General features: G+C 38.4%; 2 protein-coding genes across 2 annotated transcripts; both read left to right on the top strand.

Annotated features, from left to right (window-relative positions):
* Positions 1-1,473: 1,473 nt before the first annotated feature.
* Positions 1,474-2,910, top strand: LOC108311954 (olfactory receptor 4N4). The gene has a single exon (XM_017539613.1). The coding sequence runs from the start codon at positions 1,559-1,561 to the stop codon at positions 2,507-2,509; it is 951 nt and encodes a 316-aa protein (XP_017395102.1). The 5' UTR covers positions 1,474-1,558; the 3' UTR covers positions 2,510-2,910.
* Positions 2,911-8,219: 5,309 nt separating this feature from the next.
* LOC108311917 (olfactory receptor 4N2) lies at positions 8,220-18,422 on the top strand. The gene is made up of 2 exons (XM_017539568.1): positions 8,220-8,711; positions 15,342-18,422. The coding sequence occupies exons 1-2, from the start codon at positions 8,697-8,699 to the stop codon at positions 16,272-16,274; spliced, it is 948 nt and encodes a 315-aa protein (XP_017395057.1). The 5' UTR covers positions 8,220-8,696; the 3' UTR covers positions 16,275-18,422.
* Positions 18,423-19,412: the final 990 nt, after the last annotated feature.

Genomic DNA, 19,412 nt, shown 5'->3' with positions numbered 1-19,412 from the left:
TACATGTGTCTGTGACGTAAGGTACTTTTTTTGCTTTTTTTTTTTTTGAGACAGAGTCTTGCTCTATTGCCTAGGCTGGAGTGCAGTGGTGTGATCTGGGCTCAATGCAACCTCCCTCTCCGGGGTTCCAGCAACTCTCATGCTTTATCCTCTGGAGTAGCTGGCACCTACAGGCTCCTGCTACCACACCCAGCTAAATTTTGTATTTTTAGTAGAAACAGGATTTCGCAGAGCTGGTCTTGAACTCTTGACCTCAAGTGATCCACCTGCCTTGGCCTCTCAAAATGGTGGGATAACAGGTGTGAGCCACAGTGCCCGGCCTAGGTACTGCTTTCATAATTCCCAATTTTGACCATATGTGAAAACCACTGCTATTAATTAATCTATTTGTATTAGATATATTTAAAAAACATATCGTTTGATGTTTCAATAGTTGTGTCATTATAAATATTTTCTTTGATTTCTTAATTTGGGACTTTATGTTTTTTTCCTTTCCCTCTCACATGCTGTCTCCTCATTCAGTTAGTTAATGAACTTTTCTTTCCCTCTTGTCTGCATTTCATATTTCACATTATTTAAAAACAAATGTACCGTGTAACAGAAGCATATGAAATATTTTTCTGCATCAAATTGTAGTGTTTTGTTATAGCTCAAGATCTTTAGCTTTTAAATTTTTTTATTTCAACCACAAACCATTTTTTGAGCTGTAGTTCATTTATACCATGATTCTATATAAACTGTAAAATGTTCAAAAATAAAACTTCAAACAATAGGATACAATAATATATGTGTAGAAATTCTCCTATTATTGCTTTTATACCAATAAATTGTCATGCCCATCCCCAGGCATGAGTGCAGTGTCAATGCGGAGCCCACCGTACACAGAAGCCTCAGGTTTTGTTTTCTCCAGTGTTATCAAGAGTCTTTTTATTTAGACCAGTTTGTTTGGTTGATGTTCTATAGAGAAAAGGGAATTATTTCTGGTAAGAAGAAAATAATTATCTTTTATCAAAGTTTTTAGATAAAAATTCCTGAGGTATCATTTATATAAAATAATTTGTACTAATTGCTGTATAGTTCAATAGCTCAATAAGTTTTGACAAAAATAGATACATATAACCATTATAATTAAAAATGGAACATTTCTGTTCCCTTGAAAAGCTCTGTTGTTCTTTTTTGCTGTCAATCTCAGCTCATCCTCCATTCAAAGCAAAATATGAAGACCTCAATAACTGGTGTTAAGCTTTCTTTTAGTCAGAAAATTTTTCCTATGCCTCATACAAATCAGGAACATTCAGAACAGTAGCATTCAAATCTCACATGAGTGAACACTTAAACAGAAGCACAGGACTGAAACAGAAGGAAGAGTGTAGCTTCAGGACCAGAGTGTTGGCCATCATGAAATGAGGAAGCATAAAGGGTAGAAATGATTTCTTCTTTGAAATTGTTGAGATAGAATAATATAAATGTGGCATATCTTGTGTTTAATTCGAGAACTATAATCTAGATGTAAGTCATGAAAATAAACTCTTTGATTGATATTCTATAGGCAGAGGAAATGAAGATAGAAAACAACATAGTAGTGACAGAATTTATCCTCCTGGGTCTGACCCAGTCTCAAGATATTCAGCTCTTGGTCTTTGTGCTGATCTTAATTTTCTACTTTATCATCCTCCCTGGTAATTTCCTCATCATTTTCACCATAAGGTCAGACCCTGGGCTCGCAGCCCCACTCTACTTCTTTCTGGGCAACTTGGCCTTCCTGGATGCTTCCTACTCCTTCATTGTGGCTCCCAGGATGCTGGTGGACTTCCTCTCTGAGAAGAAGGTCATCTCCTACAGAGGCTGCATCACTCAGCTCTTTTTCTTGCACTTCCTTGGAGGAGGGGAGGGATTACTCCTTGTTGTGATGGCCTTTGACCGCTACATCGCCATCTGCCGGCCTTTACACTATTCAACTGTTATGAACCCTAGAGGCTGTTATGCAATGTTGTTGGCTCTGTGGCTTGGGGGTTTTCTTCACTCCATTATCCAGGTGGTCCTCATCCTCCGCTTGCCTTTTTGTGGCCCAAACCAGCTGGACAACTTCTTCTGTGATGTCCCACAGGTCATCAAGCTGGCCTGCACCGACACATTTGTGGTGGAGCTTCTGATGGTCTTCAACAGCGGCCTGATGACACTCCTGTGCTTCCTGGGGCTTCTGGCCTCCTATGCAGTCATCCTCTGCTATGTTTGTAGGTCAGCTTCTGCAGGGAAGAGCAAGGCCATATCCACGTGTACCACTCACGTCATTATTATACTTCTTATGTTTGGACCTGCTGTCTTCATCTACACTCGCCCCTTCAGGGCCTTACCAGCTGACAAGGTGGTTTCTTTCTTTCACACAGTGATCTTTCCATTGATGAATCCTATGATTTATACCCTTCGCAACCAGGAAGTGAAAACTTCCATGAAGAGGTTATTGAGTAGACATATAGTTTGCCAAATGGACTCCATAATGAGAAACTGAGAAGGAGGAATTCTGGCTGGAATTCATTCACTCATTTAACAAATCCTGTTTTTCATTGAGTACCTCCCATTTGTCTTGTAGGCAATGTGGGAGAGTATGTGTAATGAGAGAATAAACTTATTATATTTAAATAATATAAAGAAACCCCAGAGTGGTTGAAATCTAATGAATAAGTATGAGAAATTTAGGGGTTAGTTTTATGTGACTGCAAGGGTCTTTTAGTCTAAGAATTTTTTTGTATTTTAATTGTGGTAAGAATCCACTTTAACGTTTTAAGCAAAGGTGTGATTTATCTACAATGCTTTCCTCTATGGGTTAGAGCAACATCAGCAAGATTTTAGGCCGATATTAATAAGCTGTAAAACATAAACCAAATGTACGTTGCAAGTATGTTGCGAAAAAGACTATATATGTAGTCTTTCATATATATAAAATATATTAAAAATTTTAAATATATTTATAAATATGCATATTTATAAATATACATTGCATATTATATAAGTATATATTACGTATATAAATATATATTGCATGTTTTATATATTTATAAATTTATATATATAATCAATATATAAATAAATATATACTTTCCCTCCAAATTTGGTAGAGAGGGATAAGAAAGGAGCCAATTTGTTTCATGGAAAATGTCATAAAATTATTTCACTTGTTTTTTCTTTAGAGATTCATGATGATTATTAGACATTATTAAATATTTAGTACTACAGATTATATTGTAGATTACAATATAAATCACTCCAGTTATTTTCAGCATAGTGAAGCAGCTTCGTTGTCTGGAGCGATACCTGTGGTTTGTTGTCTCGTGCTGTGCAGATTAACGACATGAATTTACACACATGGAGTGGAAAGTTTGATAGGCAAGAAAGGAGAACAGCTCCGCTACACAGAGGGAGGAGGGCTCTGAATAGAATAACCCCACTTGTGGGGAAAGCAGTCAGTTATATTGGGAGGCTCAAGGAGGTGGTGTCTGCTTTGCATAGGGCCCAGGGGATTTGTTTGACTACGTGTGTCATTCACATTGAAAAGCCTGGCCGGCCGGGCGCGGTGGCTCAAGCCTGTAATCCCAGCACTTTGGGAGGCCGAGGCGGGTGGATCACGAGGTCAAGAGATCGAGACCATCCTGGTCAACATGGTGAAACCCCGTCTCTACTAAAAATACAAAAAAATTAGCTGGGCATGGTGGTGCGTGCCTGTAATCCCAGCTACTCAGGAGGCTGAGGCAGGAGAATTGCCTGAACCTAGGAGGCGGAGGTTGCGGTGAGCCAAGATCGCACCATTGCACTCCAGCCTGGGTAACATGAGTAAAACTCTGTCTCAAAAAAAAAAAAAAAAAAGAAAAGCCTGTCCCTGCCACCCTAATTTTTTATTATGCAAGTGTGGCTTCTACCAGGCTGCAGGAAAGGGAGTAGGGAGCCGGAAGAGTCATATGGCGTGGACCTGACTCTTAGTTACCTGCATTTACATCTGCAAGCCTCTAATTTACGTATCTTTGTTTGCAGCTTGGCTTTTCAGGCTGCTTTCTGTTAGAAAAGAAATAGTTTAAGGGCTGCTTTTTTATTTTTTAAAAACAGCCTTTTCGAGGGCTTTTTTACCCTTTCTAGTTGTCTAAAAATAATTTCTTAATAACTTCTGTATTAATAGTGGAGTTTAATGTCAGAAGTTAGGTTCTTACTTATAAAATTGTTTCAAGTATAGAAGATCATTATTTTTGCCGTGCATCTATTATAGAAATCGTTGCCAGAAAAGCACTGTAGAACCTGCTAAGTGACCTATCCTTGCAACAACCAGGAGACGGAGAAGGCAAGAAGCCGCTTTCCCAGGTCTTGGCTCAAGGAATCATCAATCAGCTATGGTCTGGCATGAAGAGAATTGTGGAGAGTGCCTCTCCTGTTATTCTCTCTCTCTCATTACTTTTTCTAAATTAGATTTTGTATGAGTATATTATATGTAAAAATGAAAAAAGTTTATATGGGCAAAAGGCAGAAAAATGCCGAAAATATGTCTATCATGGATGTGGAGATTATTTTCTGCACGATTCTAAGGTTTACATGTAAATTGAATATTTTCTCCATACTCAAAGATTATATGAGAGCATCCATGCATAAAAAATTAAAAGTATTAAAGAAATGGATATAAATGATAAAATATTTGTCTAATACATAAAGAATTTGCTTAAATGAATATGAAATAGGTAGATAGAAGGAAATGTGGGCAATGAACAAAGGAAAAAATGAAAAGGCTTATAAACATGAAAATAATTTTATTCTTAAAAATCAACCATAGAAATAAAAACCACTGATTTTGATCAGCATGTAGGAGAATGTTGCTCATGTATTATCAATCAAAAAGTACAGAATAGGGAGAGGTGCCAGAAGCAGCTATCATGTGCCACTCATGGAGGGGGAGACACCTGATGAGTAAATACTAGCTCTTCTAGTGGATTGTCCATGAGGCCATGTTAGGATACATCAAGGAAGCAACTGCAATCCGTGGACAGCAGAAAGGAGCCATGTGGGAAAGCAGTCCACCCAGGATTGGCATAGAGCCAGGTGAGAGGCTCCCTAACATAGGAAAAGGATGAGTAAGAACCTCCTGGGACCCACACCTCTGCCATGGGCCTTTGCAATCCTAGCACAGGAGATGTCCTGTGAGCCCGGAGGGCCTCCAGACCAACACAGAGAGATGACTGGAGTCTGGGCAGAGCTGCAGCTAGGCCTACCTGGAGCTCCATGGGCCTTGGGGCCCTGAGCGCCTTGGGGCCAGCTGCTATAGTCCCACCACCAAGAAAGGCCAGCTCTCTTGCCTGCCCCTAGAATAGGGGCTGTATCCACGGTGCTGAGGAGCAGACTGACTGCAGGCCCTGCTTGCTTCATTGCTCCAGGCAAAGCCCACTGGCCTGGGTTCCCCACGCAGCTACCCTGCTCCCACCTGAACACCCAGGCCAGTCAGAGCTCTCTATTTCTTCGGGAAGGAACTCCCAGCTGTCAACAATAGGCCTGAGATTTCTGGTGCTGTCGTCTCCGACATGCTGCCCTGTGGCTGGGGAGGGATCCAAGAGCACAGGAGCTGTCATACGGACAATCGTCACAGGGAAAAGCGGCCACACTGTTTCCACGTGGGCCCTGTCCTAGCTACTCCTCACTGGGCAGGGCCTCCCAGCCTGGGGTCCCAGCACAACTGCCCCTCCCATACCTGATCTTTCATTCTGTGGCGACCCCGAGTTTCTCTGGGGTAGAGCTCCCAGAGACAACCTACAGGCTCTCTGCTGTCAATCAGTGTAGGGCCCTTGCTCCCCCCAGGCTAAGCAGGAAACAAAGAGCCTGACTGCAGCTGTCCTAGGGAGAGAAGGCCAGATTGTCTTCCCTGCAAACCTCTGACGCCTGCTGCTGTTCACCAGACAGGGCCCAGATATGAGCATTTGTTTCATATCTGCCGTCGCCACCGCCGAGATACCGCCCGCTACTGCCTTCCCAAGCCGGGGAGGGAATAAAAAGCCCGAGCTCGCCCCAGGTCCAACACTGGAGCGGGAAGAGAAACACACACTCTCCGAGCACTGAGAAGGGTAACCGCGTGGGTTCCCGGGCTGCTGTGGAGAGGGGCATCCTGCCTCCGCAGGACGAGCCTGGAAAAGGCGTGGCCCATCTCCCTGCCATGGCCTCTGCCTGAGGAAGCCCCGCAGCCTGAAACACCCAGCAAACAAATGAGGGTGCGGTGCTGGTGATCGGAGGGGGTTCCCCCGAAGCTCAGGAGCGGACCTGGTAAAGGGGTCACTTTTGTCCCCGTGGTGCCGCAGACCAGGGCTGTAGATGTGACGAAGCACAAATGAACCACAGGCCTGAGCAAGAGCCTATCTACCGTCCATTACTCAAGCGACATCTACTGGAGGCAGCCAAAACTGCTTCATCACCAAAAATCCTTTGCTGCTATCGTCCAGTGAAATCAAGGGAAAGAATCCAGCCACAAATAAAAGACACTGCACAAAGTCTTGGCTATCTGAAAACATCCACAAACCAAGCCAACTGACTATACTCAAATTACACCACAGGTAAAGAAACCAATGCTTCCAGATGAGAAAGAACCAGTGCAAGAATGCTGGCAATTCAAAAAGCCAGTGTCCCCTTATCTCCAAATGAGCCCACTAGACCCCAAACAATGATTTTTTTTTTCTGCTTTCCTTATTTATTTGTTTTAGGATAACTTTTAATTATTTAACTTTTAGGTTCAGGGATACACGTGCAGGTTTGTCATATAGGTAAATTGCTTGTCATGGGGGTTTGGCGAACAGATCTATCACCTAGGTAATAAGCATAGTACCTGATATAAAGTTTTCTGATCCTCACCCTTTCCCCACCATCCAGTCTCAACTAGGCCCAGCTATTTCCTGTTCCTTTCTTTGTGTCCATGTTTCAGTGTTTATCTCCAATTTAAAAGTAAGAACATACAGTATTTGGTTTTTTGCTCCTATGTTAGTTCACTTAGGAAAACGGTCTCCAGTTTCCTGCATGTTGCTGCAAAGGATATGATCTCATTCTTTTTTATGACTGCCCCCTCCTTCAATAGATAGGCAAGCGGCATTAGAAGGGGAGCATTTAGCGTGCCTGGTGGTACAAGATTGACAAGGCAATCAGGTACATAAAAAGATAAGGAAAAGCATTAGAAAGTAGAATCCCCTAAGCTAGACCACTTAGTTCTCTGGCTTCAGCCCCCTTTCCAGGGAAGTGAAGGGTTGTCTTGCTGGCCTTCCAGGCACGACTGGTATGAAAGAAAAACCTCCTGCAGCTAGCTCGATGTCTGCCCAAATGGCTGCCCAGTTTTATGCTTGAAACCCAGGACTCTAGTGGTATAGGCACCTGAGAAAATCTCCCAGTCTGCGGGTGGTGAAGACCGTGAGAAAGTCCAGTATCTGGGCCAGAATGTACCATTTCTCAAGCACAGTCCCTCAGGGCTTCCCTTGGCTAGGGGAGGGAGTTCCCCAACCCTTTGTGCTTCCTGTGGAAGTGACAACCCACCCTGCTTCTGCTCGCCCTTCCTGTTGCACCCATTGTCTAACCAGTCCCAATGACATGAGCTGGGTACCTCATTTGGAAATGCAGAAATCACCTGCCATGTGCATTGGTCTCACTGGGAGTTGCAGACCAAAGCTATTCCTATTCCGTCATCTTGCCAGCCACCCTCTAAAGTTTGGTGAAGGCTTTAACTGAAAAATTTGAGTGTGTGTGTATGTATATAATATAACTAGTCTCAAATATATATATTTTGCCTCATCCTAGCCCTGTTGTTTTTTTGGTACAAAGTAATAATCTCTCATTTTTTAATTTATTTTTCTCCTTTTGCATTTTATTATAACATATAAACTAACTTATCTCAAACTTCTGTTTACTTCTTGACTAATAAATATGTTTCTGAATAGGGTTCTGTTTTATTAACAATACGGTTTTGTTTTGGAACTAGAAAGTAACTCAGCTTGGCATTATGTGGCACATTTAAAAAAATTTAGTTGTTGCAAAGCTGTGGTATTTTTCTTTCCCTTATTTAATTGATAACTAATATAGTTTACCTAATAACTCCCTTTGGAAGCATTCAGTGGCTCGTGGTAGTCTCAGATCCCAAAAGCACTCTCTCCTTTACAATAGAGAGATTTTAAAATCTAAGTTTCCTCATGTGACAATGAACATTTATGAACAGTGTCAAAAATGATGAGTCTTACTAGGAGGCGGAAGGTGGCTACTTCGTGAGAGTAACATAAGATCCCCGAAGACTTAAATTTCTGGAGGTCTTCAACTTACAAAAAGAAAGGGACAATAGAAAAAAAACTATTGCAACTATTTTACTTGTTCACCTGATATCTTAGATTGCAATTGAATAGACAGGTCAGAGTATTAGCAGGAATAGCCAAAGGCTAAGGTCTAAATTCAGCAGTGGGGCAGTATGCACTCTCTCTTCTGGTAGATCTCCATCTGCTTTTAATGCTTGGGATTACTTTAATGGTGGACAAAGCCTTTAATTCTGTTATAATTTCAGTAGCCTCTAGAGAGTTGACATCTATTGTAAAATCAAATATCACACAAATGACTGATATGTATTATTTTCCTTATTAAATATGGAAGAAAAGGGAGGCTGATGCAGAAATGGTAGGCTCAAAGCTCCAGAGGAAAGCTTAACAGAGTTTATGATTTTGCAGAAGGTAAGTCCTTGTCGTCTTCATTTTCACACTCAGCAGGTATGAAGGTTTCTTCTGTTCCACCTGATTCTATCATTCATTCATAGAATTTTGACAAAAAGTTGTAGGACTGAAAGAAGCTTGATATACAAACCACTAGCTGCAACGGCAATTGTACATGAAGGCATTACTGACCTTCCACAACTTCTATTAGCTACTCACATTCATGCAACTACCATTATCCCAGGGTTTACCCAAAGACATTGACAAAAGATCTAGCAGCATTCTGTCCATTCAATCTAACTACTTTTAACATCTATGTATTTTCAGGATCAACTTTGGTTGAAGCATACTTGAATGAATTACATGTTAAGACCATCATCACTTCATTTGACCCTCATGTTGCCCCCATCAGACCCAAAGAGTCAATACATTGATCTATTTGGCAAAAGAAAACTCAGGCTTCAGAAAGCTAAGTGACTTTCCTAGAATCACACAATAAGTTAATTGTTGCCAAGGCATGAGAGTCAGATAAATGATTCCTAAACCAGGAATCCTTTTATGGTATTACATTGCCTAAAAAACTGGCATTCAAATCGAATTTAGAAGTCATTTGATCTGGCCATCCCATTTTATTGATGAATAAATTTTCTGGCTAAGGAGTTATATATTTGCTTAGTGCTTTATACAGTCATCATCAGCATCAGTATAAATTAAATATTTGATTATGTTCTCAGCCTGATTCACACTTTTTAGAGCATATAAAACTTATTATTCTATACTTAAATAACTTACTAACTTTGAGCAGCAACTTATTACTAACTACTAATATTATAGTCCTATTTTTGAAATATTTATTCAATACATTTATTTCATTAGAATGCTGCTAATAAAATTTACTTCTTTTTTTTTTTTAAAAAGGTGAATCATCTCATTTTTACCAGGTTCACTTACAAGCAATATATATATATGTACATATATATATATTATAAAACTGATAAATGACTCAGATTTGGCCAACTGCAAGAAGAATACCACTTAAAAGTAAATGGTTATTACTGAAGAGTAAATTATACATTTTCATTTTGTAGACCAAATTTATAAAATGGAAGATGGTGAGAAACAGACACATTTCTCAGTCTTGTTGGGAAAGAAAATGACAGTGAGATTTTTTCGTTTTTTTGTTTTTAGATGTATTAGCAAGACAGACATGGGGTAGAATGGAGTAGTAATGAACATAGAGGAAAAGAGGAGAGAGCGAAAACATTTCAGAGTGCAAAAACATGGATAAATATAAGGGAGAAGAAAGAAAAAATAATAAAGAACAGTATTTAAAGATAACACAATAAAAGAGCCAGAAAGAAACAGAGAGGAGGGGAAAAGAAAAGGCAACAAAAAAAAAAAAAAAAAAATCAAAACAAAAAAAAAAAAAAAAAAGAGAAAATGAAAAAAGAAAAAAAAGGAGGAGGAGTGTGCACATAGCATCTTTAAACACTTGACGTCAGGAGCGTGTCTGAGCACAGCTCACACTCCAGGCAGAAACGCACAGAGCTGCCTGGAGATGTTTGTGTGTCTCCACCCTGTGAATGTGTTGAACCCTTCCCTGTTTCTGTAGTATGTCGTCATGGCCAGCTAATCTATGAATTAGCTGAAATGGCAGGAAGGATTAGAGATGCAGTGAGGAAGATGTGGTACAGACTCTTTTGACACAACTTTCCCTACTAATTTGGCTAAAATAGAACACTTCACTCTGATGATGCCATCTTATATAGATTTTTTTGGTAGAAACTTATTTTATTTTGCTTAGAGGAATGCTCATCTGATTAGTCTCTGCATCTATTCAAAAACCACCATTTAGAGAAGGTACAGAGAACTCAAAGGGGGAAATGGGACAGGGAAGAAACTTAAAAAAAAAGATGTCAAGTAGTACCGAATTCCATCTGTTAAGAAACAGTGGAAAAATAACAGTAAGGCTGGGACACAGACAGAATGGAAGAGCTTATAATCTTCAATTTCAAAGTCCTTCAGAAATCTTCAAATGTCTCAGGGATATTGTTAAATACCTCACTCTATGTGAGCATGTGGGATGCATAAAGCGTATAAGTAAGTACGGTTGACCCCAGAACAACATGGGTTTGAACCACATGGGTCCACTTACATGTGGATTTTCTTCCACTTCTGCCACCCCTGTGACAGCAAAACCAACCTTTTCTCTTCCTTCTCCTCAGCCTACACAATGGGAATATGACAAGGATAAGAACTTTTTGATGATCCACTTTCACTTAATGAATAGTATCTATATTTTCCTTTCCTTATGATTTTGTTACATTTTCTTTTCTGTAACTATAGGAACATAGTATATAATTCATAAAACATGAAAATATATGTTATTCAACTGTTTTTGTGATCAACAGCAGGCTATTAGAAACTAAGTCTTTAGGAAGTCAACTTATATGTTTTTTTTTTATGGCACAGGGGGTCTGCCCCGCTAGCTCCTTTATTGCTCAACAAGAGAAGGGGCTCTTGATCTAAGGAAGTATTTATATAGGCAGATAGTAGAATAAATGTTGAGACAAATGGCTGGCAATGGGGGGAAAGGTTAAGACATGAGCAGAAAAGCTCATTTGGATGGACTACAAAATATTTTTTCCTGTTAAAATTTTGCGTGTGTTTGTTTGTATTTGTGTGCATATCTATGTGTTCATGTGGTATTTGCATATGTATATGATGATGTGTTAAAGTATGACTTTAATAAATTCCACTTGTGGCTTCTAGTAACACCCAGAAATTTCTGTGTTAACCACTCTATTCAGTTCTAGGGACACATAAAGCAGATAGTTTTAATGCTTCTTAAGATAAGTACCCTAAGATGACACTATATAGATGTGCAGTCTGTATTTTGGTGTTTGCTTGCTTGTTTTTTTACTTGTCTGTTTCTCTCTTCTTCCTTTCCCTCATTCTCTATCTTCTTGTCTTTCTTTTCTAGGTAATGTCACAGTAGCATTTTCTGTCAAAGATTTTCTGCACCCCATGTGCTAGAGCACTTACTTAAAACAAATATGCTGCTTAGTTAAATTATATGAAAAATATCCTTTTATATTACAGTTTGCATTTTGTTGTAGGCCAGCAATTTTCAAACTTAAAAAATTTATTCCTATAAGACATTTTTTAGTATGTAACCTTAAATGTATGCATATTTATTTATAAAGTATATGTAAACCATTGTAATAATATGTTATCCATTATAAATATTAAGCAGTGAACTTTGAAAAGAATGAAGTGTAGTGATATGTATAAAATGTTAAACATCTGCTAAATATAGATAAATCACTATGTTCTTTCTATACTTCCATGGATTATCATGTGCACCTTCTGGAATGAGTATACTCCCTGAAAAAATATGAATGTTAAATATGAATTTTCTTCACAATGCACATTGTTTTTCTTTTTATTTAAACAAGGTTGAACTTACAAATCAAAGCAATACAGAAGTGATTTTAGACCGGCAATATTATTTTTAGTTATTCAACTGCACAAAAAAGAGCACTCATTCATGAAAGCTTGATTAAAAAATTCTTTATCTATTTAAACTGAATAGTGTACACTTGCATTATCCTACTACTTAAGAAGAGCAAAAAATAAAACTCTAAACTTAATATAACCACAGGAGCTTTTGTTTTCTCATCTTAGAAATGGAAGAATAAGACAACAGTATTTTTTTTTAAATTATACTTTAAGTTCTAGAGTACATGTGCAGATCTTGCAGCATTGTTACATAGGTATACGCACACCATAGCGGTTTGCTGCGTCCATCCCCCCTTCGCCTACATTAGGTATTTCTCCTAATGTCATCCCTCTGCACCTTCCAGAATCTACAAAGTACTAAAACAAAAATTTGTTTTAGAAGTACAAAAATTTGTTTTAGTACTTTATAGACACTGGAGGGTGCAGAGGGATGCACCCCACACCTTATTATCACTCCCCTGACCCGCACCCCACAGACACCCCAGTGTGTGATGCTCCCCTCCCTGTATCCGTATGTTCTCATTGTTCAGCACTCACTTATGAGTGAGAACATGCAGTGTTTGGTTTTCTGTTCTTCTGTCAGTTTGCTGAGAATTATGGCTTCCAGCTTTATCCATGTCCCTACAAAGGACATGAACTCATCCTTTTTTATGGCTGCATAGTATTCCATGATGTATATTTTCTTTACACCAGTCTATCCTTGATGGGCATTTGGGTTGGTTCCAAGTCTTTGCTATTGTAAACAGTGCTGCAATGAACATATGTGTGCATATGTCTTTATAATAAAATGCTTTTTAATCCTTTGGGTATATACCCAGATGCTCGGATTGCTGGATCAAATGGTATTTCTATTTCTAGATCCGTGAGGAATTGCCACACTGTCTCCACAATGTTTGCACTAATTTACACTCCCACCAACGGTGTAAAAGTGTTCCCATATGTCCACATCCTCTCCAGCATCTGCTGTCTCCAGATTTTTTAATGATCTCATTCTAACTGGCATGAGACGATATCTCAATGTAGTTTTGATGTGCATTTCTCTAATGACCAGTGATAATGAGTATTTTTTCATATGTTTGTTGGCCACATGAATGTCTTCTTTTGAAAAGTGTCTGTTCATATCCTTTGCTTACTTTTTGATGGGGTTGTTTTTTTTTTTTTTTAATTTGTTTTAGTACTTCATAGATTCTGGATATTAGCCCTTTGTCAGATGGGTAGATTGCAAACATTTTTTTCCCATTCTGTTGGCTGTTGATTCACTCTAATGATTGTTTCTTTTGCTGTGCAGAGCTCTTAAGTTTAATTAGATCCCATTTGTCTATTTTGGCTTTTGTTGTCAATGCTTTTGGTGTTTTAGTCATGAAGTCCTTGCCTATGCCTATGTCCTGAATGGTGTTGCCTAGGTTTTCTTCTAGGGTTTTGATGGGGTTCGGTCTTATGTGTAAATCTTTAATCCATGTGAAGTTAGTTTTTATATAAGGTGTAAGGAATGGGTCCATTTCAGCTTTTTGCACATGGCTAGCCAGTTTTCCCAACATGATTTATTAAACAGGGAATCCTTTCCCTGTTGTTTGTTTTTCTCAGGTTTGTCAAAGATCAGATGATTGTAGATGTGTGGCATTACTTCTGAGGCCTCTGTTCTGTTCCATTGGTCTATATCTCTGTTTTGGTACCAGTACCATGCCATTTTGATTACTGTAGCCTTATAGCATAGTTTGAGGTCAGGTAGAGTGATGCCTCCAGCTTTGTTCTTTTTGCTTAATATTGTCTTGGCTACGCAGGCTCTCTTTTGGTTTCATATGAAGGTTAAGTTGGTTTTTTCCAGTTCTGTGAAGAAGGTCAATGGTAGCTTGATGGGGATGGCATTGAATCTGTAAATTACTTTGGGCAGTATGACCATGTTCACGACATTGATTTTTCCTAACTGCGAGCATGGAATGTTTCTCCATTTGTTTGTGTCCTCTTTTATTTCCTTGAGCAGTAGTTTGTAGTTCTCCTCGAATAGGTCCTTCATGTCCTTTATTGGTTGTATTCCTAGGTATTTTTTTTCTCTTTGTAGCAATTGTGAATGAGGGTTTGCTCATGATTTGGCTTTCTGTTTGTCTGTTCTTTGTGTATAGGAATGCTTGTGATTTTTGCGCCTTGATTTTATATCCTGAGACTTTGCTGAAGTTGCTTATCATCTTAAGGGGATTTTGCACTGAGATAATGGGGTCTTCTAAATATGCAATCATATGAAGACTACAGTATCTTTATGGCTCCTTATGGTGTATCTATGCTATAATTTTGTGAGTTGAAATCATGAATTTAAAGTATTATACTTGCAAATTTTATATTGTAGCATATCATATTGTTTGTTGAAAGGCTGTATATGGGTGTCATACGGGGAAGAGAGAAAGAAATGTGTTGCAAGTTTATTAGTATTTGAAACTCAAAAAGTGCCTAATAAGCTGCATGCAGGTGTGGAGTAGCCACAGGAGTGGTGCTCAGATTTACAGCTGGAGTACTATGTTTGTATTAGGTGAAAAGTGGAGCTGTAGCTTGGGATTCTGGTGAACAGTCTGGGAAAAGAGTATACAAGGATGTCTGACCAGAGGAGTATAAGAAGAAACAGATCAGATGATAAGACAGAAGTCAAGGAAGAGAGTTACTATATAGGAACTGGGAATTACACAAAAATTGAGGGAAGAAAATGTCAAGCAAAATTTTGGGGTTGTGTGGACAACGAGAAAAAGGGTCAATCCCAAGAAAAGAGCTAAGACTCAAACACAGTATATCCACAAAAACTCAAAGACTTGCAGTTAGGTTGTGTATCCATCAGGAAACTTACATGATTTAAGAATGTAGGAATCCCAGCATGGGGGATGCCACACTCCCAAAGTGGAAAATGATTCTGTAGAAGCACGTGGTTGAATGGGAATAAAATTGTAGCTTTGAGAACAGTATTTTGTTTTCATTTTAAACTTGGAGAAATTAAGGTAATGGAGTTTACTCAGAATAGGAGAGGTATGGGAAGTGTTTTTAGCTGAATATTGCCAAAATATTGCCAAATATTTTTTAGCTGTAGAATTAGTATCTAGTTGGAAGACATAGTAATAACAATTAATTCTGCTTGTTCATATACTTCAGGCCAGGGAAATGCAAAGCGAGAACAGAACAGTGATAACAGAATTCATCCTTCTTGGTCTGACCCAGTCTCGAGATACTCAGCTCTTGGTCTTTGTGCTGATCTTAATTTTCTACTTTATCATCCTCCCTGGTAATTTCCTCATCATTTTCACCGTAAGGTCAGACCCTGGGCTCACAGCCCCACTCTACTTCTTTCTGGGCAACTTGGCCTTCCTGGATGCTTCCTACTCCTTCATTGTGGCTCCCAGGATGCTGGTGGACTTCCTCTCTGAGAAGAAGGTCATCTCCTACAGAGGCTGCATCACTCAGCTCTTTTTCTTGCACTTCCTTGGAGGAGGGGAGGGATTACTCCTTGTTGTGATGGCCTTTGACCGCTATATCGCCATCTGCCGGCCTTTACACTATTCAACTGTTATGAACCCTAGAGCCTGTTATGCAATGTTGTTGGCTCTGTGGCTTGGGGGTTTTGTCCACTCCATTATCCAGGTGGTCCTCATCCTCCGCTTGCCTTTTTGTGGCCCAAACCAGCTGGACAACTTCTTCTGTGATGTTCCACAGGTCATCAAGCTGGCCTGCACCGACACATTTGTGGTGGAGCTTCTGATGGTCTTCAACAGCGGCCTGATGACACTCCTGTGCTTCCTGGGGCTTCTGGCCTCCTACGCAGTCATTCTTTGTCGTATACGAGGGTCTTCTTCTGAGGGGAAAAACAAGGCCGTGTCCACGTGCACCACCCATATCATTGTGATGTTCCTCATGTTTGGACCTGGCATCTTCATCTACACGCGCCCCTTCAGGGCTTTCCCAGCTGACAAGGTGGTTTCTCTCTTCCACACTGTGATCTTTCCTTTGTTGAATCCTGTCATTTATACCCTTCGCAACCAGGAAGTGAAAACTTCCATGAAAAAACTGTTTAATAAGCACATAGCTTGAAAAAAGGGCAAAATAAAAGAATAAAAAAGACTGTAGAATTTTATCTGAAATTGATTTGTTTATTGAAATTGATTTGTTTATTTCCAAGTACTGCAATCATTGAATGCGTCCCATTTGTCAGGACTATTCTAGGAACAGAAGAAAGAAATATGTATGAGAGATAAGTTCTATCTGCTATCCAAGAGATACAACCTAGTAAAAGAACATTGAAAAGACAGATAAAGTTTGTCTGCTCTCCAAGAGATACAACCTAGTAAAAATAGCCGTTAAAGTAGAAAATAAACAGCATAGTTTCAGGAGGAGATACTGCTCTGTAAAAACGAAAAAGAAAAGTGAAATGATAGATTGTGACTCTGAATTGGGAGTAACCAATTTGCATTTAATCATCAAAAAAGGCCCTCTTGAGGAGCTGACGTTTTGGATCATATCTGGATAAACTAAACATGCAAACATTTGAGTCTATAGTATTCTAGACAGAGGGCACAGGTAGTGCAAAAACTCAAAGATGATAATGAACTTGGTATATTTGAGGGATGCAATAAAGTTCAAGTTACCTGGAATATAGTAATTTAATGTGAAAATGATTAGACTTAAAGTTGGAGATACTGGTCGTGTCTAAAACATATGGTCTACATAGTAATTATGAGTTTTAATTTTATTACAGTTGAAATAAGAAATCATTCTGTTACTTTAAGCAAAAGAATGATTCCTCTACTGAAGGTTCATAAATGACTCAGGGCTACAAACTCAAGATTCTGTGCAGATATCAAAGCGTTGAAAAATATCACTGAGAGGAAATATTATACTTGTAAGTATACTTTGAAAGGTATTAAACTACCAGTTTTTCTTCCATAAATAAGCAAAGAGTGGCAAAAGAAAGCTGGTTACTTTTATTGAAAAAGATCACAAAATCATTTTGTTTTTTTCTAGAGTGTCATTATTAATCCTAGCAAATTTATATGACTTTTAGCTGTATGCTTGATCTTATTGCCAGTTGATTTCACTGTAAGTACAATAATGACTGTCCTTTGGTAGACCAGTTAGGATTCTGTGTCAGAGAAGAAATCATTCTAGTTATATATATATATTTTTACATATTCTGGGTACAATATATTCACTTGATCTTAGTCAGAAGGCTGAGAAGCAATTATATATATAATCCAATATACAGTATATTCAGATGAATACAATATATCCAGATGTATGTCTTGCACACATTTTCTACCAGCTGAATAGCTTGAGTTTCATTTTCTTAGTGGTGGGATGTTGAATGAACAAGTTTTAAATTTTGGTAAGTCCACTTTGTTCATTTCCTTTAAACAAACATCATTTAATATAGGGAATTAAGTGTTCACAAAATAGCCGGAAAATCTAAAAGAGCAGACTACAAGCTGGACGTTGACAGATGCTTCACAGACTAACACAGAAGACCTATGTTGTCAGGGAGGTTGCTCTTGCTACAGTCTTAGCCATCTGTTGTCTGAAAAACACTGTCATGTGCCTGGTATGTAGTTGATGATCCATAATCACCGTGGACCTGTCAAATCGCCCCTAGTGCAATAGAAGCCTCTCTTACTACCTTTCTGCCTAACTAGCTTACTACAAATTCAAATCTCTTATGAGTACATTAAATGGGAAGCATCCAAAACATCTGGAACCCCAAATGCAAGGGGGTCTAAAAGTGATTTTTAAAATATTTTATTTTTGATAATAACCAAAGTTTATATTCATGAATGTAAATTATGTACATGGTAAAAATATTCAGGCTATAGAAAAAGTGGTCTGAATCTTCAAATAATCCTTTTCCATTCTTATTCTGTTTATTATGTTGCTTTCTGTTTTACTGAGAAAGGTAGCAGGTGAGAATTCCTCAATTTCCTGTCACTACCATTACCTATAGACCTGCATCTGTGACTAAGTTGCCTTTAACTTCCCCTGAGACTGGGTGACCTGATCCTGCATCTACAGAAGCAAACCCTTCTTCCTGTGTACCACATTCCACCCACTCCTCTCTGCTAAAGGCAATTACTCTGGCAACTAACTCTTCTTTCTCTCATCTATAACATGAACTCTGTCCTCCCTGTTGAGTGTAACCTTTAGCAGGTAATCACATTTCTTCCCTCCTAAATAAAACCTTCTTGCCACCTTTTCCCCTCTCCATGTGACTTCATGAGTCTTTATGCCTTCACATGATTTTTAGGATTTAAAAAAATTTCTTTAAGATATGATGTTGGGATTTTCACAGGGATTGCATTGAATCTATACATTGCTTCAGGTAGTGTGGATATTTTAACAATATTAATTGTTCTATTAACAAAGAAAGTCTTTCCACTTATTTGCATCTGCTTTAATTTCTTTCATCAATGTTTCATTGTTTTAAGTGTACAAGTCTTTCACCTCCTTGGTTAAGTTTACTATTAATTATTTTATTTTTGGTTCTATTGGGAATGATATTAATTTCTTAATTTCCCTTTTAATCTGTTTTAGTGTATAGAAATGTAAAGGATTTGTTTCTTTTGTAGATCTTTAAATTTATAAATATTTAATTGACAAAGATCAGATATATTCAAGGTATATGAAATGATAATTTGACATACATATACATTGTATAATGATTACCGCAATCAAATTAACACATTAATCACCATCCATGTTTTATATTAGTTACCCAGAATATGTTTATCTTATGGCTGAAAGTTCATACCCTTTGATCAATATATTTCCCTTTTCTCTCACTTTAAAACCCCTGACAACCACTAACCACTGTTCTACTCTCTCTTTCTATAAGCCATTTTTTTTTTTTTTTCAGATTCTACATGTAAATGGGATCATACAGTACCTGTCTTTCTGTGTCTGGCTTATTTTACCTATTGTAATGTCCATTAGGCTCATCTATGTTGCTGCAAATGGCAAAACTTCTTTCTGTAGCTGAATGACAGTCTATCACATATATGTACCACAACATATATACCTGTACATCCATTGATGTACATTTGGGTTGTTTCCATATTTTAGCTATTGTGAATAACATTGCAGTGAACATCAAAGTGTAGTTATCTTTTAGAGGTACTGATTTCATTTCCTTTACGTATATATCTGGAAGTGAGATTGCTGGAACATATAGAAGTTTTATCTTTT

This window comes from Cebus imitator, unplaced genomic scaffold (assembly GCF_001604975.1).
Source record: "Cebus imitator isolate Cc_AM_T3 unplaced genomic scaffold, Cebus_imitator-1.0 Scaffold119, whole genome shotgun sequence".
Classification (NCBI taxonomy): domain Eukaryota; kingdom Metazoa; phylum Chordata; class Mammalia; order Primates; family Cebidae; genus Cebus; species Cebus imitator.
Note: the sequence above shows the minus strand (reverse complement) of the source record. Positions and strands in the feature narration are given on the sequence as shown.